This window comes from Thrips palmi, unplaced genomic scaffold, assembly GCF_012932325.1.
Source record: "Thrips palmi isolate BJ-2018 unplaced genomic scaffold, TpBJ-2018v1 HiC_scaffold_18, whole genome shotgun sequence".
Lineage (NCBI taxonomy): Eukaryota > Metazoa > Arthropoda > Insecta > Thysanoptera > Thripidae > Thrips > Thrips palmi.
This window is the reverse complement of record NW_023144627.1, coordinates 3,929,059-3,954,654: the sequence shown is the minus strand read 5'-3', so window position 1 is coordinate 3,954,654 and position 25,596 is coordinate 3,929,059. Positions and strand designations below refer to the sequence as shown.

The 25,596-nt window shown below is 46.6% G+C and overlaps 1 protein-coding gene across 1 annotated transcript; it reads right to left on the bottom strand.

The window, feature by feature from the left end:
- Positions 1-1,885: 1,885 nt before the first annotated feature.
- LOC117644309 lies at positions 1,886-22,732 on the bottom strand. Its single transcript, XM_034383648.1, has 10 exons — positions 22,663-22,732; positions 20,543-20,828; positions 15,625-15,822; positions 14,452-14,723; positions 11,819-12,045; positions 10,692-10,821; positions 8,135-8,375; positions 4,900-5,115; positions 3,412-3,487; positions 1,886-2,535 (listed from the first exon to the last, which is right to left on the bottom strand). Exons 1-10 carry the CDS (start codon positions 22,729-22,731, stop codon positions 2,271-2,273), a joined length of 1,980 nt encoding a protein of 659 aa, XP_034239539.1. The 5' UTR covers position 22,732; the 3' UTR covers positions 1,886-2,270.
- Positions 22,733-25,596: the final 2,864 nt, after the last annotated feature.

Below are 25,596 nucleotides of genomic sequence, written 5' to 3'. Positions count from 1 at the left end.
ACGGCAGCACTGGCGAGGAATCCGGCACTCTAAATGTCTTACCAAGAAATTCACCTAGTGCGAGGGAAATAGCGCAAGCATATTGCGAACTTCGCATTATAAATAATTATAATAATAATATAAAACAAGAATAGCATAAAATAATAATGTGACGGTTCGCACAAACTTTTTCGTCTGTTGACTGTAGCGGTGGCTTAATGGGCAAGACAAACAAAAACGAACACAGGAGTGTTGTCCGAGCAGGATCTGGGTTCGAATCCAGACACTTTTCATCAGTTTACAATGTATCTGGTATCGGTATCATCAGTACAAGTTTCGGGGCAGTCCCCACCAAGTGCGTTGGTAGCGGAGTGGGCTGAGGAGTCGGCTGCCATGAGGAGTGCGCGGGTTCAAATCCCGGGCTCCAATCTTTTCCTGATTTTGGCCCCCAAACTGTCATTTAACTTCTTAAACCCCAAAAGAACCGGGTCTAGGGTTGGGCGAGGCAGGTCTGAAAGGGTTTGGTGGCTCAGGCCGCAGAGGTAGCGGCCGCCCCGGGACGGGAGAGGTAACTGGTTCAAATCCCAGGTGTGGAAACGTTTTCCTCAGTTGAACTTTGAATCCCGTACCACCAGTATCAACATCGGCGAGCATCGTACCCATTCCTCGGTGGCTGAGAGCGCAGAGGAAATGGATGCCCGAGAGAGAGCACCTGGGTTCGAATCCTAGGTGCAGAAAAAATTTTCCCAGTTGACTGCTTGAATGCGGGGACCATCACTCTAAGATTAGACAGGCAGTCATGAAAAGGAGCCTCGGTGGCTCAGTGGGCTGAGAGGTCGGCCGTGGTGAGAAGTAGCTGGGTTCAAAACCCGGGTGCAGAACATTTTCCTCAGTTGACTGCTTGAATGCGGTACCATCACTCTAAGTTTGGACGGACGTTAATCAATCAGGGCCTCGGTGGTCAGTGGGCTAGGTGTCGGCTGAGGTAAGAAGTACACGGGTTCAAATCCCGGCTGGGTGTGGGCTTTGTTTTTCGCCGCAGCGCTTTTTCAGCAGCGTGCCAAATGGGGGGCCTACCTTTACGGCGCGTCCCGCCCTCCCTAATGAAGAGACGCGCCTCTCTCCCTATAATAAATAAGTGAAGCGTCCAAACTAGGACGCCCTGTATGTAAGGGCCGTAGGGGGCGCGACCCTCTCGCGCCCCCTCCCCCTGCCCGTGACCCCACCCACGCGTGTTTAATGGGTGGCCTACCTCGGGGTGCACCTCTCTCTGTGCTAGCTGGCACTCGGATGCAAAAGAGTTCCCCCCGTCGGCCCCTCCCCCCCCACCCCCCTCCCGAAGGGGAGTGGAGAAGGGGAATCATAAAGGGTTAGCAACCTGACCTGGCGGTGGCGAAACCCGGTCCAACGGGAATCGTTGCTGCCGAAAGGCCCCCAACCGCCCCCGGCCCATCGCTCTACCATGAGCTACGACAACACACCTACCAGTCGCGTCGTTGACACTGGCACGGTCCAATACCGGCATTTCAAAAAAGCCAAAAAGTGAAATGGGAACACCTTGCAATGCGATTAGCATCGAACAGAATTTTTTTTTATATTTCTTCTGGAATAGTACACGACAAGCGAGGGGATCAAGCCGCCGGTAATCCCTCGCCGGCCAGCCAGACCCTCAGCCGGGCTGGGCCTGGCCTACCTGCCCGGGCCTCTCGTTAGTTGTCCAACGCGCCTCCCGGTTGCCCTGCCAGCTAACGGGAGTCGACTGTAAAAATATTGCTGCACTGTCACTTGTTTGCGTCACGCTTGAAAACAATACAGTGACGTTGTCACAGCTCGCCCTTTTGATCGGTACTAACGTCTACTAACAAAAGTTCATCCGATAAAAGAAGTTTGATTGGGCTGGGTCTGTTTTTGAGATGAACTGTAGCTGCACTGTCACTTGTTTGCGTCCCGCTTGGTAACAATACGGTGACGGTGTAGCAGCTCTTTATTATGCACGGTACTAACGTCTACTAACAAAGTTCTTTCGAAAAATGGAAGTTTGTTGGGATTAACTTTTTTTAGAGATCGAACAATAGCTGCACTGTCACTTGTTTGCGTGACGCTTGATAACGATACAGTGACGGTATCGCAGCTCTGCATTCTGCACGGTACTAACGTCTACTGACAAAAGTTCATCCGAAAAAAGAAGTTTGATTGGGCTTCAATTGATATGATTCCTGGCTTGCTAGAAGTACGAAACCTCTCCAAGATGTGGCCTAAGGCAACAAAAGTCAAACTACGGACGGGTTTCTCTACGTTCCTGGGCTGAACTGTTGCCTGACCCACCCCGTGCCCACTTCCAGACAGAGGACGAGGATCACGGCAACGTCGGCCACCGCCTTCAGGATGAACACGGGCAGTAGGTTGGACAGTGTCAACGGCCCTGAGTCGAATTGCAGGTCGAATTGGCGCCTCAGGCTGGGCGGCAGCTGCTTGCCCTCTGTCCACACCCCAGGGGATAAGCCTGCCTCCGCCAAGAGCTGCAGGGCGTGCTGGAGTGCCGGGACCAGTATAGATCTGCAAAGCACCGCAGTAAGAGGTTCAGTCACACTGAGGCTATTTGAGTGTCCCGCTGCGGTCCACACTCCCAATTTCCTACTGAGAAATGCCGTGCTGTCATAATACTAAGCGAATTCTCAGTACTTTACGACACAAATCTGTCATAATACAGAGAAATTTGTTCGTAATATGAAGAAAGTGGTCATAAGTTACTGAGAACGCTTCACCATAGGTTACTACCTTCGCTGTGCTGTCATAATACTAAGCTTTTTGTTCGTAATACGAAGAAAAAGCTCAGTAGGAAATTGGGAGTGCAAAATGTGGGACCTGTTCTGGTTGAGAAGAGTTTCCAGAGATTGTTTTTCCTATGCAACTCGAATGAAAGAGTCTTAACCAATACTACCACATTTTGGGCTAGATTTACTTTAATACTTTGCCAGCTGAACTGAATATGCATTGTATGCAGAAAATACTGCGTACACAGTAAAAACAAGGCATTGTAAAATCTACGAAGAAATGCTTCGTATTATGAAGCAAAATCCTCCGTAATACGAAGCATTTCTTCGTAATACGAAACAATTCTACAATGCCTTCATTTTCTCCGTAGTTATGAAGCAAATCCTTCGTAGGCTTTAAAGAGTATACAAGCTCATGAATACTGCTGGTTCTGCCTATCAACTCCACGCATCTTGCAGATGTGTACAAGACTTGTACGCAGCGTATACATGGCACACAGCTATGCAGCGTTTACTCCATACAATGTACACAGTTGAAATGGCAGAGCAGACATTTTGTCTAACTAGTAAAATAGACCATGACGGATGCTCCACTTCTATTCAAGGCCAAAAATAAATGTGGCGGTCATACGTTACTGTCAACTTCCAGTATACTTACCGACGATGCACCACGAATGGATGTGCCAGAACCGTTCGCAAGCAATAATCAGAAAATATGTATATTGCTCCAGCATCTGCCGAAAAGTTAAGTTTTAATATTTCATCGTTGTATTGAATACTTAACCTGGGCCTTATACGAAAGTCCCCAAGGAATCAATAAGTTCATTTTCCGGTGACACCACCCTTTTGAACAGGAACAAAATTCACGTCCCTCAGATTTCAAGTTTCGCAGTGCCATGCAGAGTTCCATGAAGTTTCATTGACACATTCTGAGTTCCAGACAAGCATAGAGAATTTGATGGTGTTCAGCGCCAATTTGGCACTGTCTTTCTATCCATTCCAGATGATCCCAGATGTCACATGTTTTAGGACATGGTCCTCAAACCGAGCTCGACATGACGCCCATGGCTGTTATGGGGTGATTCTATTATCATCTAGGGTATGAAAGCGTCTTAAATCTCGAAGCTTACGGTTTCTAGATTGATGAATCCTTTGGAGCTGTGCGGTCTACATGAAGGGTCAGACTTTTCAGCTCACACAAGTTTAGCACCGGTATGCACACTCCCAATTTCCTACTGAGAAATGCCATGCTGTCATAATAACTTAGCTAATTCTCAGTACTCTACGACACAAATCTATCCTAATACAAAAAAATTTGTTTGTTATACTAAGAAACTGGTCATAAGTTACTGAGAACCCCTCACCATACGTTACTACCTTCGCTGTGCGAGGGGGTAAACACTCCGGTGAACCTTCTACAGACTACTCCCTATTACGGGGTATTACACTTGTATTACGCATGTATTACGCCTCAATTTCATTGAAAAGTGACATTTTTTCATACTTTTGGTCCCAAAATGTTTTGTGTACAGGGTATTACGCAAGTGTTTACCCCCTCGTCGCTGTGCTGCCATAATACTAAGCTTTTTGTTCGTATTACGAAGAAAGAGGTCAGTAGGATCTTGGGAGTGCAGTATATTTCTTGTTAGTATAGAGAATTCCTGAATCTATTTCAAATCGTCCGACCCTCCCTTACAAAGGCTGTAAATTTCTTGTTAGTATAGAGAATTCCTGAATCTATTTCAAATCGTCCGACCCTCCCTTACAAAGGCTGTAAATTGGATTTTTGCCCAAGATTAAAAAAAAATATCAGCTTAGTAATTTGGTTGAGCCATTACCACCTCAATATAGTTTTGGCATCCTTTTCCCGCTATCTCGCGGACCGGAGGTGAAACCAGAAAATAGATCCCCAAAAACTCGAGGAAGTATTCAGGAACTGTAAACCAATAGGCTCTGAAATTCACAGTATACTCTGCAATTCTGATATTTTAGAGTGGATTTTCCCATACCACTTGACCCCAGGCGACATTTTTCGTGTTTCACCCCACGGCGCGATATAGTCGACTACAGATTCTACCGTACAGCTCGACTTCCAACTTATAGTCTTGCTGCCGCCGCGGCTGGACTAGTTCCACTTAAAACTTACATGAGTTGTGGCCCCCGACAGCGTGTCTTAAAATGACTTCCCGTCTCATTTTCAAGAGCCACTCTCGAGTATGGCCCAAGGCAACTGAGGGATTCACAATGAAAGCCTCCAGCTCACTTGCCGCGTTCAGCGGAACTGCCCGTTCGTGTATTTTCCTGTACGAGACGCTCTCATCAGCTGCGTACCGGATCTGATCAATGAATTCGAAGTAAGCCCCTGAAATCAATACAGGATTTAAATGAACATAAGACCTACAGTGTTCGTTTCCGCACACTCTTAAAGTCATAGGACTTCTTTTGACCCATGAATGATGCTATTTTAACGAATTTTAAGCACATTCGACCGTGATAAAAATTTTGTGCTCGCCTGGCTACACATTTCGTCCGACGACTGCTGCAAATTATACTTTCAATAGACACTTTGTCCCGCTTGGCGTATACCAATTTGTACCACCGTCGGATGTGCTTCAAATTGCATCATTCATGGGTCAAAGAAAGTCCCATGACATTTAGTGTACAATGAAGAACTTGTGCAATTTTAGCGCACAAAGTTTCATACGCACTGTAAAAATTAATATCCGGAATAAACGACGGGTCCTTCGGCAAAAAAATTGCCAACGGTTCCTCCATTAATTTACGAAGCTCTTCAAATATTTACAAAAACCTTCGTTAATTTTTTGAAAGATCTCTGCCGATTTTCCAATCACAATGGAAATTTACGAAGCACCTTCGTAAATCTACAAAGGGGCGATTCCATGCCAAACCAACGAACGCTTGGAATTTCATCTCTCCGATTTTGATGAAACTTTTTTTGGGGGTAGGGGTCATCATAAAAAGACCCCCTGCCATAGGGTTTTGCGATATCTCACCCCGTTTGGCTGTGGCAGGATATCAAAGTTTAAGCTTTAGTCAAAATCATGATATTTTCTTAAATTTCCTCTGTTCTGGCAGATTTTTTTTGGATTTTTTTCCATAGTGTTATTTTACGTAAAAAGAGCTGGGGAACACGATGAAAACGGCTTCGAGACGATTGGGTGAAGTTTTGATGCCAAAATTTTCATTTTTCGTCATATTTTTTCGAAAAATTACCATTCCCAAAATAGCTCATCTTTGATTTCGACCTAACTTTTACCAAATGATCTCCTAACATAGTGGAACAAAACCCTAAAAGGGTTTGGTCGGCCCGCCCATAGGATCTGAGAAATCGCAAAAACAAATTTTGAAAAATCACCAAAATCGTGTATTTAAGGTGGTGGTGGTGGTGTGGGTTCTTGCCTGCGCTGCGCAGCCGTCTGTTCTGGTCAACATCGACTTCCCCGCTCGGCGTGCGAAGGAAAACCACCCGCCAGGAGCGCATGTGAAGCTCGGATAGGCAACACTGCGATTCCAAACGCTATGAGTATAGCACGTATGGTGCAATGCAGCTGACATATCGCAACCCACACGGCAATGCGATAGCCATATTGCACCTCACGTGCAATGCATCCCGAAAATGCCGTATGCTAATGGATGGCGATGGGGAGGCATTGCACTTCATGTGCAATGCTTTTGCATTGCACCAATTGACGCTATACTCATAGCGTTTGGATTCTCAGTGAACCCGCAGGCCAGAGTGCGCATGTGCGTGCGTTGGGTTGCCTACCCTCTATTACCATTACCACTAAGGGCTAGACCACACATGAGTTAACTGAACTTCACTTGAAAGGCTAGACCACAATCAATCGTGTGTACAAGTCTATGTTTCTTCTGTTAAAATTGTGAACAACTCATGTTGTAAGGGCAGAAGAAAAGGGGAAAAGGGGAGGAACTCTAAAAAATTGAAAAAAGGGGGGTTTTTTTTTTCATTTGCGTACAAAATTAAAATTGAGTAAATAATGGGTATTTACCGTTATCTAATTTAACTGTCCCCCCTTTCTTCCGCCTCTACAACATGAACTGTTCACCATTTTAACAGAAGAAACATAGACTTGTACACACGATTGATTGTGGTCCAGCCTTTCAAGTGAAGTTCAGTTTTAAATCATGTGTGGTCTAGCCCTTAGTGGTAATGGTAATGGAAGGTAGGCAACCCAACGCATGCACATGCGCACTCTGGCCTGCGGGTTGCCTATCCGAGCTTCACAGGCGCTCCTGGCGGGTGGTTTTTCCCTTTGCACGCCGAGCGGGGAAAGTCGATGTTGACCAGAACAGACGGCTGCGCAGCGCAGGCAAGAACCCACACCACCACCACCACCTTAAATACACGATTTTGGTGATTTTTCAAAATTTGTTTTTGCGATTTCTCAGATCCTATGGGCGGGCCGACCAAACCCTTTTAGGGTTTTGTTCCACTATGTTAGGAGATCATTTGGTAAAAGTTAGGTCGAAATCAAAGATGAGCTATTTTGGGAATGGTAATTTTTCGAAAAAATATGACGAAAAATGAAAATTTTGGCATCAAAACTTCACCCAATCGTCTCGAAACCGTTTTCATCGTGTTCCCCAGCTCTTTTTACGTAAAATAACACTATGGAAAAAAATCCAAAAAAAATCTGCCAGAACAGAGGAAATTTAAGAAAATATCATGATTTTGACTAAAGCTTAAACTTTGATATCCTGCCACAGCCAAACGGGGTGAGATATCGCAAAACCCTATGGCAGGGGGTCTTTTTATGATGACCCCTACCCCCAAAAAAAGTTTCATCAAAATCGGAGAGATGAAATTCCAAGCGTTCGTTGGTTTGGCATGGAATCGCCCAAAGATCCTTCGTAAATTTACAGGGAACCTTCGTTTATAAACAAAGAACCTTCGTTAATATACAAAGATTCTTCGTAATTATACGTCTGGAATTAACGACGGATCCTTCGGCAAAAAAATTGCCAACACTTCGTTTATTTACGAAGGCCCGCCGTAGATTTACGAAGACCCGTCGTAGATTAACGAAGCCCGTCGTAAATTTACGAAGCCCTTCGTAAATTTACGACAAATTTTGTAAATTTACGATTTTTCTTCGTAAATTTACAAAGAACCTTCGTAAATTAACGACGAACCTACGTTGATTTACAAAAGTCCCTGTAGGAAAGAAACATTTACAGTGCACTTTTGGACATTCCCAAAAACCCTTCGGAAAATATTCCGTCGTAAATTCACAACATACTTTTTACAGTGCGCAATGGGTGAAAATAGTTGCGTCCCATGGGTCTAAAGTGCACTTTGAAAAGTTGTGAGCAGCTCCAGACATTTAGCGTGCACTCACTAATGGGCAGGGTGGAGGCGGCCAAGTCCTCCACGCTGCGGATCGTCCTGGGTCGCGTCGGCGACGAGACGAGCGTCTTGAGGGAGGACGTGTAGGCCGTGCTGAGCACCAGGCCGACGTACAGCCAGCAGGCCAGGAAGACCCGCAGCGTGTTGGTGCGGGGCGGCCGTCGCGAGTGTGACCGTCCCAGAAGGGCCGAGCAGAGCGGGCCGATTGTCGAGGCCGCCATCCACCGGGCATCCTGCACCGTCAACGGGGGTAACTTAAAACACTTCTTCACAATTTTCCTCAACGCCATGGGCAAGATTCTCGACCCCGACAATTGGATCCCAACTATATGTTTCAGTTAGACCTTTTCCTTACGAGTTAATACTGGTCTGATTCATTTGCCTCAATTATGTCGTTTACAAACGGCCCCGAATAACTTAGGATTGTAGGTAATTCGCTGCAATGCCATGCATCTATTGAAGTTAATGGAACAAATAAGTTGTACACTGAAAAACCAAACGTGGTCCAGACCGCACCACTGGTGTGGTCAGATGGGTGTCATTTTGACCGCATCAGTTGGTGTGGTCTAGACCACGTTTGGCCACGTTTGGTGCGGTCTAGACCACGTTTGGTGTGGTCAAGACCGCATCAAAGGCCCTAACGTGGTCTAGACCGCATCAAAGGCCCTAACGTGGTCTAGACCACACCAACTGATGCGGTCAAAATGGCATCCATTTGACCACACCAGTTGGTGCGGTCTACACCACGTTTGGTTTTTCAGTGTAGTGAGAACACCAAGAATACAAGTCTCAGAGTTATGGGACTATAAATAGAACTTTACGGAGGAATTCCCTTTCTTGTGGTATTTTCCATGCATTTTCTGAGAAGTCAGAAACATGGATGACTAGAAGACAAAACTGCAGAAGAAGGCTTCTCTTTCCATCGTCAGCGCAACAAACGAAGGAAAGTTTGTCAGAAACCGGGTCAGTTAATTCCTTCTAGGTTAAGAGTGGTAGAAACATGACTGTCCCAATTTAGACGGATTAATAACGGCTTTTGATTAATTGAAGTCTCCGAAGACTGATATCAGACACCTTTTTGAGACCGTAAATGTCGATGTATGTTTAAACAATCCACACTCTAAATGTCTTACAATGAAATTTTACCTATACAATTCGTATATTACAGTGAATTCGGCGCAAGCATAATACGAAGCAATATTTCTTAGTAACACGAATCTTTTTAGCTTTTTCATTGAAAGATACAAAGAAAAACCTTCGTAACACGAAGAGTAAACACACACAATCTATGTGTGTACTCAGTACACACTTCTAGGAGCGTGCTTACAAGCATGCACTTCTAGGTGTGTACTTGCCTAAGCACGCACCTAGAAGTGTGTACTTGAATAAGTACACACTGTAAAGTGTGTACTTGAATAAGTACACACTGTAAAGTGTGAACTTGAATAAGTACACACTGTAAAGTGTGTACTTGAATGAGTACACACTTTTAAGTGTGTACTCAGTGAGTGCACACTTGCGAGGTGCATGCTCGGCATAGGGAAAACGCATGCACTTCTATGTGTGTACTCACTGATTACACACTTTTAAGTGTGTACTCATTCAAGTACACACTTCTAGGTGCGTACAAGTACACACCTAGAAGTGTGTACTGAGTACACACATAGATTTTGTGTGCACCTTCGTGTAATGCTTGCGCCATTTCCTTCGTATCATGGGAAATTTCTTCGTAAGACATTTAGAGTGCGCGGAGAGACCATTCGGCCAAATCAGTGTTTCGCTCCTTGCACACTCTACAAAAAATGTCCTGTCAACGCCGTTAATTTATTACCAATGTTTGCTGTTATGCAATTCACGGCGTTTGCTGTGAACTAGTTCACGGCGTTCACTGTGATCTCGGTTACAGTGTTCACTGTGATCTGGCCACAGTAAACGCCGTGAATTGGAGCCTGATTTGCAGTACTTCTGTGCTTAGCGGCGTCAAACTCACAGTGTTTACTGGGGACCAGATCTCAGTGAACACCGCGAACAAGATCACAGTGAATCCCGTGAGCAGATCACAGTAAACGCTGTGAATTGACCTACAGTGAAAACTGGTAATAAATTAACGGCATTTACAGGACATTTTTGGTAGAGTGCACTTGGGTCAACTTGTGAATGTTTAACATATTTTGTCCAAAAACCTTCCGTTTCTTAATTATTAAATTACTAATTGTGATGTTAAGCACTCTCTACGCCTTTCCGCGCGTGCCCTGAGGCTTCTGAAACAAAACCGAGGCGCCCCCCCTACCCCTTTGCTAATATATTGCTTTCCGAGCGGAGGAAAGGTGGTGTCACACCTTCGGCTCCAGTCCTGTTTAGCGACTCTGGAGCTCAAAACGCGTTTCGAGTTTTTAGCCGCCGGCGCGGTTCTTCATCACGCTCGTTTGAATAAGATGTCGTCGCATTCGCTCTACCATATAACTTTCACGGCGCAATTTTGTGCACTTGCATTACTAGTCTATTTTTCAGTTTGATATGGGAACAACCTGAGGTACCCTGTTTCACACCTCGGTCACATTTGGCTCCTCTGCTGCCCACTTCCCGGAGCAGTGTGCCAGCACTGACGTAACCACGCACGCCAGGCCCAGGGACGCACCAATGAGTGCCCACGTCGCAGGTGAGAACTCGCGAGTCAGTCTGTGGAAGGAACGAAGCTGGACTCACAGGGGAATGCCTGATGCGTTTTCCAGAAAGAAAAGAACGAAGTGTGCAAAGCAAAAACTCTACGAAGAACCGCTTCGTAATACGAAGAAAATGAAGGCATTGTAAAATCTACGAAGAAATGCTTCGTAGTACGAAGCAAAATCCTTCGTTATACGCAGCAATTCTTCAATGCCTTCATTTTCTTTATAGTTATGAAGCAAAAGCTTCGTAGGCTTTTAAGAGTGTGAGTGTGGTCCGAGATTGTTGATTAAGGGCAAAAATTGGCAGAACTCTTGCTGCCAGCTCACTGTTATTCAGGGAATGTGATGTCGTGTCACGTCGTTCTTTTCAATATGATATGACAGTGTTACATCAAATTGAAAAGAACGTGACACGATTTCGTTTCGTTCTCGCCTGTCGACACATTCTGTCGCACGCCTGCTGCAAATTGTACTTTTATTAGACACTTTGTCCCACCCGGCGGACAAAAAGTTGTACCACCGTCGAATGTGCTGAAGATTGCATTATTCACACACTTACAAATCATTCACACACTTCTTGCAAATGCTTACTTGCAATTGCGCACTTACAAACGCTTGGCCTTACAAACGCTTGGCCATGTACACACAAACGCATGCTTGGCGCCGAATAACTCCGTGCTAAGCGGGCATTTGTAAGTGTGTACTTGGTCATGCATGCATTTGCGCAGGGATCCTTAACTTGCCTCATACGGGCATCATAACGTTATCATAAGAGTTAAAGTTACAACCCTTAACTTGTAACATCTTTTCAAAAGGGTAGGTTATTTTTTTATGTCTCGAATTTGTGTGGATGTACTTTTGCAAGTACTTTCATAAGTCCGTACCCTTAACCTTTAGCGAACATTGTTTTATGTTACGTTATGAAAGCAGTGTTAGTCAAATGTTAAGTTAAGGATCCCTGCATTTGCGAGCGTCTGCTTAACATACAGTTAGGTTTGCAGTGCACTGACTTGTAGTGTAGCGGAGGCACGCCGCCACTGCCGTACGGTACGGCCCACGTGTAGCACCACGAGTTGAACCAGCCCGGGTGCGCAATGGCCATGTCTTCGTGCTGGCCGTTCATGGCGCCGGGCATCAGGGCCACGTCCAGGAAGCCGTCCGTCACCTCCGTGAGCACGGCCCTCGTCACGGCGTCGCGCGGCTTCGATGCGGAGTAACGCGCCAGTTCCGTGTAGGGCTGTGCGGTTAACGGGTTAATTTTCCGGTTATTTTCACTAACCGGTTTTTTGGTTAAAGAGTTTTGAATTAACCGGTTATAGGTGTAACCGGTTAATATCAATGAACCGTTCCCTGCATAACCGGTTGTCAGGTTAATTGGCTAGTCTGGTTGACTGGAGGGCAGACGTCGCCCTCCCTCGCAGAAAGTCCCCGGCAGAACCGGTGTCCTCAACTGCATCTGAGCGGCTGGCTATTCAGCCAGGGTAGACTAGTTTTAAAACTTACGCAAACGTTTCTAACGGGGGAGCATACGAAACAGCTCATTTTCGTGTCTGCAAACGAACAGAGTTCATCAAAACCGTGGATTTTGTAGCCCGACTCATCAACCTGCAGTGTTTTCAAAGTGTATATTCTTTTACTTTGGACTCTATTTTAGAAAATAACTGGTTATTCAAAAATGTCAGGCTACTTTCAAATAACCGGTTATTCCAAAATAACCGGTTAAAAAGTAAAGACCGATAACCGGTAGAAAAACGGTTAATTTCATTAACCGATAACCGGTTTTAAAATCCAGTAACCGCTCAGCCCTAGTTCCGTGGGCTGCGGAAAGCGCACTCTCAGACTCGCATTGACTTTGTCTCTCCACACTGGTAATTCTAATGTGATAAGTTTCATACAATTTGCTGCGATAAAAAGGCTAGTGTGATTCCTTCAAATTATCGCATCTGTGGTAGCAATAACAAAAATAACAGGAAAAGTAGCGATACACATCGGCAACTTTGGCCCGTCCCGTACATTAAGAAATGTGCAAATTTCGCATGTTAAATCCTTACGGGATTTGAACCTGAGTCTGGGGCAAAATAGATGAAATTTTCGTCATCAGCACCCTCAAAAACATCAGAAAGAATGCAACAACTCGAATAAAAAGAATGTTCAAAATAAACCCCACTGGGATTTGAACCCGGGTCCAAACTTCTCCGATTCGCTTGAAATTGGCAACGTTGGTTTTGTCTTGCCGCCCTGATTCCAAAAATACCCCTACATGCCCTCCTAGCTGTATCCGTTGCCGAAATCCTCCTCGACCCCATGCAGACCGTGATGCACCTGCAGCAGCGCCCCCGGGGCTCGGATCGAATTTGCTCCCACCGGGCGGTTCTTAGGGTCACCCAAGGAGGCCGCATACCAAATTGGGTCAAGATCGGACCACGGGACGTCCTCGGACGAACGGACGGACGGACGCAGAGCAGGGATCATGACCGTCCCTCCGTCATTTTTGGCCCGTCCCGTTTATTTTTTGTAAAAAAATGACGGAGGGACGGGCATATAGTATGATCCCTGCTGTGCGTCCGTTCGTTCGTTCGTCCGTCCGTCCGTCCGTCCGAGGACTTCCCGTGGTCCGATCTTGACCAAGTTTGGTATGCAGCCTCCTTGGGTGACCCTAAGAACCGCCCGGTGGCAGCAAATCCGATCCGAGCCCCAGGGGCGCTGCTGCAGGTGCATCATGGTCTACATGGGGTCGAGGAGGATCTCGGCAACGGATGCAGCTAGGAGGGCATGTAGGGGTATTTTTGGAATCGGGGTGACGAGAGAAACCCAATGGTGCCAGTTTCAAGTGAATCGGAGAAGTTCGGACGCGGGTTCAAAGCCCAGCGGGGTATTTTTGGAACATTCTGTTTATTCGAGTTTTTGCATTGTTTCTGATGTTTTTGAGGGTGCTGATGACAAGAACGACATTTATTTTAACCCCAGACTCAGGTTTAATTCCCGTCAGGTTCAAACATAGGCGAAATTCGTACGTTTCTTAATGTACGGGACGGGCCAAAGTTGCCGATGTATATCGCTACTTTTCCTGTTATTTTTACAAAAAATAAACGGGACGGGCCAATTATCACAATATGCAATGAGTCTCTTAGGTTTTGTCCGGTCTGGGCCCAGATTGTCATAATTTTGGTGTGATAAAGTGATAACTATCGCTAATAAAGCGATAGATGCGCCAATGCTTTTTACATTTTGGATCAGTTGCGCTTTGAGAATCAGTGCATTATTGACTTTTTATCCTGTGCATAGGGTCAGGGCGGGGAAGAAGTGAACACCCCATGTTTTACTCCAAATGCTGTATGCACAGGCTTAACAACTATCACGTAATGATGCCTCTGAACAACTTTTGATGGTTGTAATGCCTGTGCATACGGTAACTTAAGTAAAATATGGGGTGTTCAGTTCTTCCCCTGTCCAGTTCTTCCCCTACGTAGTTTTTAAAGCAGCAACACTCTTAAAAGCCTACGAAGCATTTACGTTATAACTACGAAGAAAATGAAGGCGTTGTAGAATTGCTTCGTATTATCATGAAATGCTTTGTATTACGAAGGATTTCTTCGAAGATTTTACAATTTTACGAAAGTTCAAAAAATTGTCAAACAATTACCTGATACCTGAAATTCAGAATTTTCTCGCAGGCCCTCAGGATGTGGCCCAGGATCCCCTTGAGCAGCCACGAGCCGGACGCGTCGCGGGTGATGGTAACGTAGATGCTCTGGTTCCGCACTCCGACCCTCAGCGGGCAGCCCCCCAGCTTGAGGTGCCGCGCGTCGCGGCCGAAGCGGAACAAGCGCGACGACTGGGACGCCAAGACCAGACCGGAGCCTGGCTCCCAGTTGGCCACCAACAGTGGAGAGGTGTCGTTGCATTTGCCTCCCGCTAGAATCAAAACGGATGGGAAAACTGTCAGGAAAAGCTTCTGCGTGGACATCAGACAAGACGCTTTGTAACGGCTACCCTTTTCTCCTTGATGCAGGCAGTGCGGAACACTGTAAAAATTAGTTGGTCCCATACTTAAGGCATGAGCGCCACAAAATATCATCAACTAGTTTGATGACAATCTTGTACGGAAAAGTGACCTTGAAATTGTCATCAAGGGACAAGCAAAATTTTCACGATGGAATGGGCATTGGTCAATAATTATTATTAATCCGCCTTCCCCGAAAAGCCCGGTCCGAGGGGGCCACCACTCTCATTTCAGGCGTACACAAGATTACGGGATTACAGGATATTTACCAGGGATTACGCGTGAAATTTTCGAAAATTGGTTCGAAACCGTTGAAAAATAGCTCAGAAACGTTGAAAAATGACTAAAAACGTTGAAAAATGACAGAATTTTGTCAAGGATTACGTGATTACGCCATGGATTACCAGAGATTACCAGCCAATTTGTACACAGGATTACGGGGGTGGTGGCGAGGGGTGAATCAGTAGTGTACTCATGTGTACAAATTTGCCCGTACTCAGTGTACTCACAAGTTTAAAAAGGGTGAAATTCACTAGTTGTTCGACCGATTTGGCGTTGAGTGCCGTTTAAAACGCTAAATGAAGCCTAAAAATGCTTACAAATGTGAAATTTATGAGTAAAACAAGGTGTACTCACCCGTACTCATGTACTCATGTGTACACAAGAACGCTAAGTGATTCACCCCTCGGGTGGTGGCCCCCTCGGCCCGGTCGCGGTCCTTTAAACTACATAAGGACCATTTGTGTGCAGTGACATGTTTCCTACGTCAAATCCGCGGTCACATACCGAAATTTTAAGTACAGAATTACCAACCGGAATCGAACGGGTTGAAATCGTGCACTTGGATGGGGCCGTCTGGTCGCGTCCGCGCCACCACCATGGCGTTGAGGCGACGCGCGTTCCACACGGCCGCCGTGGTGACGTTCAAGTCGTCGCCGTGCACCACGCCCTGTGCCCACACCAACACGAAGCGGGTCCGTGCGCTGTCTCCCCTCAGCCTGTGGAAAGCACCTGAAGCAAAAATGACCTTTCCCTAGAGAACTCCTTTTTTTTCTGTGGGTTGAAAGGAAACTGCACCCCTCCTTCATCTCTAGATATCTACCCAGGTAGGCAAACAGACACAGTTCACCTCTGTGCGAAGGGAAAACGTGGTAATATGCACCTCCTCAAACTGGCATTGGATCCATGCCCGAGTAAAAATAGAAGGCTGCAGAAAGGCTGACGCACGGCTGACGCATGGCTGTATGGACCGTTTTTTGGCTGTATGCATGGCTGCCGTGGCTGCGTTGCAGCCATGTCGCAGCCATAGCGACCTCCTGGACTTCCAGCCATCCACGCTGCAGTGGCTGGTCTGGCTGTTTCACGGAGCGCTTTGGCTGTGAAACGCTTCAGAAGCTGCGCACAGAAGCCTTTTGGCTGCCCTAAGCAGCCTATAAACGCTGCCACGCACAGCCAACTTAGCTGCAATGGCTGTAGGCTGCGCGTCGCAGCGTGTTGGCTGCTGGCGCCAGCCGGGCCGTGGCTAGACGTTACAGCCATGTAGGCTGCCACGGCTGTAGGCTGCGCGTCGCAGCGTGTTGGCTGCTGGCGCCAGCCGGGCCGCGGCTGGATTTTACAGCCTGCAGGGCTGCAATGGCTGTAGGCTGCGCACTGCGCGTCGCAGCGTGCTGGCTGCCTGCGGCAGCCTGGCCGCGGCTGCACTTTACAGCCACGCAGGCTGCAATGGCTGTAGGCTGCGCGTCGCAGCGTGTTGGCTGCCGGATGCAGCCGGGCTACGGCAGGACTAAACAGCCATGTAGGCTGCAATGCCTGTAGGCTACGGATTGCAGCGTGGTGGATGCTGGCGGTATTCAGGCAACGGTCGTATTCCTTGATAAAAGGGCTATAAAAAATAGAAAAAAATAGACTGGGTGCGTGGAATGCTGATATTTGAGTTGAATACCTTAACATACATAAGCCATGCAAGTTTCGTAAAAATCGGGAAACTTTTTTGCTATCTTTGATATCTCGGGAACGGTAAGTCCTACATGAAATTACTTATCAGATTTGGATCCGGAACGGTGTTCTGACCCTAGAAAATCTTCAAAGGGCTCCATAGAACTTCAAAGGGCGTAACAGGGACCCTCCAAGGTCCTCATGGAGACCTTCATGAACTAAGGAGTGAAGCCTAGTAGCGATATGGATGCTGCCGATGGCATCCGCGAGGCTGCAGGATGCGGCCGAGATGTGGCTCTGACCCGCAGCTTCATAGCTGCCAGGGGCAGCGTGGGCCGGGCGAAAGAAGGCTGCCCGGAGCATCCTGAAGGCTGCGGGGTGCAGCCTACAGCAGCGCCTTACAGCCTCCAGGCTTCCGGGGACAGCGTGGCCCGGGCGAAGGAAGGCTGCCTGGGGCATCCTGAAGGCTGCGAGGTGCAGTCTAGAGCAGTGCCTCGCAGCCTCGTGGCTGCTGGGGGCAGCGTGGCTCGCGAAGGAAGGCTGTCTGGCGCATCCTGAAGGCTACGGGGTGCAGCCTAGAGCAGCGGGGGCAGCGCTGACTGGGCTCCAAAGGGACACTTCAGTGGCTGGCAGGTGCAGCCAGAGACGCTGCACCGGCTGCGGATGGCTGTATTTTGGCTGACGTATGTCCGAATACAGCCAATGTCTGCAGCCATCCGAGTTCCATCCGCGCGTTGTAAGCAACCTGGAGGGAGCCAGCCTGCAGCCAATCTGCAGCCTATAATTTTCTCTCGGGTGAAAATATGACTAAAAATACGATTTCAAGAAATCTTAGGAGTCACGAAGTCAATTTGGGTAGGAGTGTGGGGAAAGCAAAAAAGTTACGTAAAAGGTATGGGGTGGCTCAAGGGGGCGAATGGCAGTGGAACCAATGTGGTCGATGTGCCACCCGTCAAAATTTAAACTTTGCAATAAAGAGAAATCAAAATGCCGGGAAATTTGAAAAATGCCAATGCTAATGTATTCCACAGTGATCTGACAAGGGAACATCTTTAAAGTCCATCATTATGAAAATGTTGGTAGCAGAAAGAAGGCAGTAAATTAATTTTCGCGCGTTGGCAACAATTTTGTCGGCGTCTGCGCCCTTGCGAAAATCGCGAAGCTGAAAACACGAGTATAGTCGCGCATTAAAACCGCCTCTCCATTGTTGCTGACGTTGAATTGTTTGGCTTGTTTCCAAAGGCTACGGTTCTTTAGTCATGTTTTCTTCAATTCTGTGTAATAATTCTCACTCACAACGTAGCAACACCACGACGGTTGGCTTGACAAACTTTATAAACTCGAGAGGGATGGTATCGAAACGCGGGTGAGTCTTGTTCGAGGAATATGAGCACTGAAAGTCGCGAGGTGGAGCGAAGTGCACTGTAAAAAAAATATTCTGAAATTTCAGACAAAATTTGACTGAAGTTAATTAACAGTAAGGGGTTCTGAAATTTCAGACCATTCCGGCGGTCTGAAAATTTAGAATAGGGTGGTCTCAAAGTTTAGAATTGGGTGGTCTGAAAATTAAGATTTAGTTAGTCTGAATTATTAGACACGGCCAGTCTGAAGAAACTTCAGACAAAAACACAAAATTGTAATGTTGAACCTTCACTCCATTGCGAGAGAAGTCTTTGATAGAACTTGCGCGTTACTTATCGGCCGTGCTCTCGGCAACTCCGAATATCTTGGTATTCGAACCATCGAATCCTCGCTCGTCGGCTCGCTGGGCTATCCACTACACCACGGGACCGCTCTGAGAGGACGGCTGCAGGATGCTGATGACTCCAAGCGCGCTCGCTGGACGCTAGGAGGCCACAAATAAACAAACCAAACGCGTGTTGCGGGAGTTAAACTGCGGACAACTTGGGCTGTTCGTGAATATTTAAGATTTTGTATCGAGCTCTCGAATATTGCGGTTAAATTTGGTCAAGTGAGGCAACCAGTCTGACATTTCAGAACAATACGTCTCCCGTTTCAGACCCATGGTCTGAAAATACACAACCAGTTTGAAATTTAAGATCAATCGGTCTTCCTTTTCAGGAGAATAGTCTGAAAAGGCGATTCAGACTACATGGTCTTGTACTTAGTCTGAATTTTCAGTCACCCCTGTCAGACTTTTTGTCTGGATGGTCTGAATTTGCCTTTAAGACTGCGAAAGTCTTAAATTTCATCCGAGGATTCTTCTTTTGCATACTTCTGGTCTTAATTCAGAAATCAGACCACAAGGTCTTACAAAATTGGTCTGAATTTTAAGATTTTTTTTAACAGTGTGATCATAGTGCTAACTGAATCAGAAGTACCATCAAACTTCGCTACATGACCAGCTTATTCAAAAAGAAACTAAAAGTCGTAAAGCGACTCTTAAACTGCATTAAGGAAAGACAAGGTAGGTTTACGCCAGACCGCGTCTTGTCGTAACAGGCTTCGCCATGTCTCGCTGCCTGTTCCTCCAATCCGCGCCTGGCGTACCTACCTCGGCCTGCGGCGCTAGCCTGCCTTCGGCAGGCCATGGCTTGCCCATCGTCGGTTACTTCTAAATTGTTGCATGCTGGGGCGCTCCGCCCCCCACACCCCCCTTCATTCCAGATAGAGTTGCTTCATCTACAGATAACACGATCTTGACCCTTGTTTCTTTTCAACTGGGGGGCTCCGCCACCCAGAACCCCCTTTCTTCAAGGCAGAAGGCATTTGCCTGCAGAAAACCCGATTTTTCTCCGTTTTTTAGGTGTTTTTCGGCTATAAAAACTGAACCAGTTCAGCTAGGATAGTGAAATTTCGCGTTTGCCGAGCCAAGGACATACCAAAAAAGTGTGCAAAATCTCACCAAAATCGGCCGAGCCGTTCAGGAGGAGTAGTGCGGACACACACGCACCCACACACACGCACGCAGACAGGAAAAACTTTTCAACCCCACCTGAGTAACGGGCTTCGCTATCGCTCAGCCAATAATTCACAGATGCATGTGCACAGGTACGCAGTTAAATGGCTCAATTCACTCCGATTTGAAGAGTAACAAAATTTTTCAACAAAACAACAACAAAAACAACGCAGCGGTGCGGGATTGGTGCGGGACACTCTCATAAAAAGTCACCGGCCGGCCGGCCGATTCAAATGGCCACGTTCGAAACGACATCAATTCTATTGTTGGGTCTCTTCTAGCTGCAGTCAAAGAGATTTTTCATTTCGGCCGGCCGGCCGATCCAAATGGCCACGTTCGAAACGACATCAATTCTATTGTTGGATCTCTTCTAGCTGCAGTCAAAGAGATTTTTCATTTCGAACGTGCTTTTTTATCTTTTGGGGTAAGCTGTACAGGGCCGAAAAGGAGCTCAGCTATTGTTCGGGTCCGGCTCGGCTCCCTCCACTCCCTTCCTTTTTCCTTGACGAGTCGAGTTTTGCCATGGAAACAGCGATTTTGACAGCAAATTTCTCAAAATTGGCCGTTTACTTTTTAACCACATTTCAGCATTAGAATCAGCGTTCAAAGTTCTACTAGTCTGTAAAATCTCATTAAAATCCTATAGAAAATTTCCAAGATACATAAAGGGCCACGCGAATTGAATCTCGCGCCGGCTGAATCCTGGGTATACTGTAAGGCTACCTCGTACCTAAAAAAAAAAATTGGGAGCGTGTTAAAGAAGAGCGTTATTTTCGGCGCGTGTATCGTTTTTCTTGGCCATAAAAACTCAAGTTTTGGTTCGGACACATGCTCCAAATACTTCGTAAGGTTTTAGAGTGCATGTCCAGTGCATACCGGCCACTCCCGGACCCGCGGACCCGAGCCGTTGCCCCAGCACAACGACATACGTGTCGCATCGCTCCCATGGCGGCTCCACCGCCACGGACTTGGTCGTGAGGATGCGGACGGGCGACCCTGTCCGACTCAGGAAGTGCACCATCTTGCCCGAGTCCGGGTCCACGTGCGTCGCCGACACGACGACGCCCAGGCAGGACCGGGACTGACCGTCCACCAGGCGCAACACCACGTCCAGCTCCTGCGGCCGAGGCTCGCGGCCGGGAGGCAACTGCTTGCACAGGGCCTGGCGACCGAACAGCGTTCACGGTAATAGTGACACCACAACACTGTTCGACACTGTTCTAGGGTGATAACTTTCACACTCTCATTACAGGAACGTGACATCATGTTGAAAAGAACGTGACGAAATGTCACGTTTGTTTGAGCGTTGTGTCATATTCGTTTGGATGTGAATCGGCCAAAAATTAGCCTGCTCACATTCAAACGAACGTGAGTTTAACGTGATGTCACGTTCCTGGGACGAGAGTGCAATCCAGGAAGGTGACATCGTTGAAATGAATGTGACGTGACACAATGCTCAAAGAACGTGACATTTCGTCATTTTGTATTCATCTCGACTAGACACAGAAAAATTGTTGGCATGCCATAAGTTTGGATGGGAAATGAAAAAGAAAACCTAAAGATATTTTTACGGATTTCAAACTTGTGTATGTCCTATTTAAATCTGTGTGTTCACATTCTGTGTGTTCCTTTATCTAAATCGGACTAACAAAGCAAACTGGATGAAACCTGCATACGTGGTAGATTTTGGTTCACAACATTTTATATGAAAAGAAATGGTCTGCATGTGTTAAGGGAGGGTGGGGCAGTTTGAAACAGGGGCAGTTTGAAACAAACACTAATATTAAAGCAATGAGGGCTGCCGAAGGAAATGTGAGTGTGCACAATCTTCTATTTTCATGATCTTACTGATTTGCGATCGACACGGTCGTCAACGGTACACTTTAGTGGCCTTGGGAAAAAGGTGAAACTTCGGTAACATTGAAATTGGCCTAAACTTAAATTTCGAAGTCACGGGAGTTTCCGTCTGGGTTTCGCTAGTAAGCGATCATGCCCCGCGCTTTTAATTCATCTTTTAGTACCAAGCGTAATGCACCCTTGGACACTGACATAGCCCTCACCAAGTCCGGCGGGGAGCAGCGCAACTGGAATGGTGCCCTCTGGGGCAGTTTGAAACAGAAGTGGATGGGGCAGTTAGAAACACAGCAATATCACTGGGAAAAACGTTTTATATTGTGGAAAGCGAGTATAATGATGGAAGTTCGTAATTCCAGATGGCATCAATGGAGACGTCGTATGTTTGACCCGTGACTTGCATCAAAATGCAAAATTTACTGACTGTTGTATGTTGTAAACTTTGCGGGTCGAAAACGGCCTTATTTCAACTCAAAAACAGTACTGTGTGTTAACAACTTTTGTTCGTCTCTCTGAGACGAATCCATTGCCATACAATTATTTAATAAATCCGCATTTTGAAAAAAAGTGCTTTTTTGGCTTTTAAATAATTATTAAAAATGTTGAAAAAGTTCGTCAAAATGTCAGCACTTGCATGGCAACGTCTATTTGAGTCTATTTGAATCTATTTGAGTTGTGTACGCGGCTCTTCTTGGCCCGTATTGACTTCCATACAGCTGTTTCAAACTGCCCCATCGCTGTTTCAAACTGCCCCGGCCTGGGGCAGTTTGAAACAGATGCGAGGGTTGGAGTTTCACCTTATTATTAACGTTGAACGAACTTGTGAGCGTCTGCGGGCGTTTTCTAGTCTAGATAACGAGTCATTCTAGTAATCTAGTGCAAACACGCAGAATATAGACCAACAGTACGATTATAATAACGAAATTCCAAATTCTGTTTCAAACTGCCCCACCCTCCCTTACATAAAGTCATGGCTATTTGGCAGCCGGAGACAATCCTCTCTCAGGCCTTCACTGAAAATCTCAGTGCGCACTGAATATGCACCAAGGCCTTCAGTGTTAATTGTGCAACATATTTATCACACGCGAGCGTTGATGCGAGCGAACGGGGCGCCACACCAATACAGTGTACCTGACATGTACCTGAGAGGGCAGCGCTGTTACGAGGTTCATTCGAACGCCGAAATACACAAAAAATACGAAGAGAGGCATTGGTGCTCACGTTGGCAATGGACTGAGCCGCTCGAGGCCGGACCCTGCCATTGCTCAGCGCGAAACACGTCAGCAAGACTTTAACCGGGGGGGAGGGGGGGGCAGAGAATCAATGCCGCTGTCACGTGTCCTGGAACAATTATTCAAACACATCATCTTTCAATCAATGAAAATTGTCACGGGCGCCCCGCAACTAGCAGACTTTAAAGGGCGAGGTGGGGGAGCAATCATAGACAACAATCACTGATTCTCCGCACTGCGAATAGATTAGTATGTTTTATGTTTCCTTGCCACTCCTGTGGCGCTTGAATGCCCAAATGTGACCTTCAGGCCTTGTACCCCCTGGGAATGCCAAAATTTGGCGTTCCAGCCCGTCAGAGTTCTTCAAGAGCAATGAGCGATCCGGGCTAAATTTTGGCATTCAAACGGAGCGCCACTCGAGTGGCTAAAACGAAAACGTTGCCCATGGATTAGCCGTGTCATTTGACGCTATAGCGTTCGTATAAGAACGTACATGCTATTGGCAGGAATGTTTCTGTGCACGGTAAAAACGGAACCTGGTTTTCCCTGACCGTGTGCACAATCGGCGCCGCGGCACTGCAATGACAGGAAAAGTAGCGATATACACCGGCAACTATTTGTTCAGAGAAAGGGAAATTTTGACATTGATATTCTTGCAAGTAAGAGCACTCTTGATTCTTTATTGATTTATTATCAGTAAGAACACACTTGATTCTTTATTCTTTGAATCTTCACACAATTATTCTTAATCGGTTAGATCTTGAGTTTACATTATAATAATCTACTCGCGCTGCTCGCTGGGGGCTCCGCCCCCAGACCCCCGCATGTGTGGGGCGCGTACCGAAGTATTATTAGTAAGTCCGTGGTGACCAAAGGAAAATTTTCTAATGAAGTAACTGTACTGCTTTTTGGGAGGGTCTATTTAACTGCTTTTGACCATTAATTTTTAAGGTACTATTACTGCCCAAATAGATAGCTTGTATTGTATTGGCTACTGTGGCAGTCAACGGCATTCAAGGTCCGGAAAATATTGAAGACTGCTTTGAAAAGAATAAGATCTGTGTTCATTATGATCAATGTGACCGAAGGCCAAACTAATGGGTCTCTTTTGCGTCTTTCATTTCTGATTTCTACAGATTTCTCCGGCCAGGTTTAAGACGCAATATATTACATGGCTTTAACTGCTCGGAAACGGTTGTATTTTGTTCAATATAGGCCCATTTCATCGTTTTGAGGATGTTGCCGGTGACGGGAACCCGATTGCGGCACAGTTTCGGAAATGTCACGACCAGACCTACCGATGGGGCGAATAAAATTTTTTAATCGGTCGGTCCCTTTTTTTGAAGATTGAGTGGATTTTGTTGAATTTAGGCCTATTGAATCGTTTTTTAAGGATGTTGCCAGTGACGGAGACCCGATTGCGGCACAGTTTCGGAAATGTCTCGACCAGACCTACCGATGGAGCGAATAAAAATTTTTAGTCGGTCGGTCCCCTTTTTTGAAGATTGAGTGGATTTTGTTAAATTTAGGCCTATTTTATCGTTTTTGAGGATGTTGCCGGTGACGAGGACCCGATTGCGGCACAGTTTCGGAAATGTCTCGACCAGACCTACCGATGGGGCGAATAAAAATTTTTAGTCGGTCGGTCCCCTTTTTGGCCCGCCCTTCTATTCAAATAACAGGAAAAGTAGCGATATACATCGGCAACTTTGGCCCGTCCCGTACATTAACAAATGTGTGAATTTCGCCTTTGTTTAACCCTGACGAATTTAAACCAGGGTCTAGGGTCAAAATAAATGTCGTTTTCGTCATCAGCACCCTCAAAAACATCAGAAACAATGCAACAAAAACTCGAATAAAAAGAATGTTCCGAAAATACCCCACTGGGATTTGAACCCGGGTCCGAACTTCTCCGATTCGTTCGAAAGTGGCACCATTGGTTTTTTCTCGTCGCACCGATTCCAAAAATACCCCTACATGCCCTGCTAGCTGCATCCGTTGCCGAGATCCTCCTCGACCCCATGTAGACCATGATGCACCTGCAGCAGCGCCCCCGGGGCTCGGATCGGATTTGCTGCCACCGGGCGGTTCTTAGGGTCACCCAAGGAGGCTGCATACCAAATTTGGTCAAGATCGGACCACGGGAAGTCCTCGGACGAACGAACGAACGAACGAACGAACGAACGAACGAACGGACGCACAGCATGCATCATACTATATGCCCGTCCCTCCGTCATTTTTTTACAAAAAATAAACGGGACGGGCCAAAAATAGGGGGAGGGCCTGTGTGTTGTTGTTGTTGGCGTCTGTGTACAAGGAAGGAGTTGAGCTAGAGTAACCAGATTTGGAGAGTACTTCAGGAGTACCGTCCAAACAAATAATCCGGTGGTGCAAATCCCGTCCGGGTCGCACAAGGGCTGCTGCAGGTGCATCATGGTTTACATGACCGGGAGGGGGATTTCCGCCATTATTAGTGCTAGCAGGGCACATAGGGTATTTTTGGAATCGGGGCGACGAGACAAGATGAATGGACCTGGTCCTGACCCCATCGGCCGCTTTACAAGTTGGCCCGATCAGGATCTTCAAAAAAGGGGGTCGACCGACTAAAAAAATTTATTGCAGATTTCGATTGGTCTCAGCAAAACCTTTTCAACGAGGGGTTGGAAAGGGTGTCCAAAAATTAGCCTGCTCACATTCAAACGAACGTGAGTTTAACGTGATGTCACGTTCCTGGGACGAGAGTGCAATCCAGGAAGGTGACATCTTTGAAATGAATGTGACGTGACACAATGCTCAAAGAACGTGACATTTCGTCATTTTGTTTCATCTCGACTAGACACAGAA

Coding starts and splice junctions, on each gene's coding strand:
- LOC117644309 (XM_034383648.1), bottom strand. CDS start 22,731: ATGCCTCTCTTCGTATTTTTTGTGTATTTCGGCGTTCGAATGAACCTC. Junction 14,724..15,624: donor TTTCAACCCGTTCGATTCCG/GTTGGTAATTCT, acceptor TTTTGATTCTAG/CGGGAGGCAAATGCAACGAC. Junction 3,488..4,899: donor TGTCGGGGGCCACAACTCAT/GTAAGTTTTAAG, acceptor ACTTTTCGGCAG/ATGCTGGAGCAATATACATA.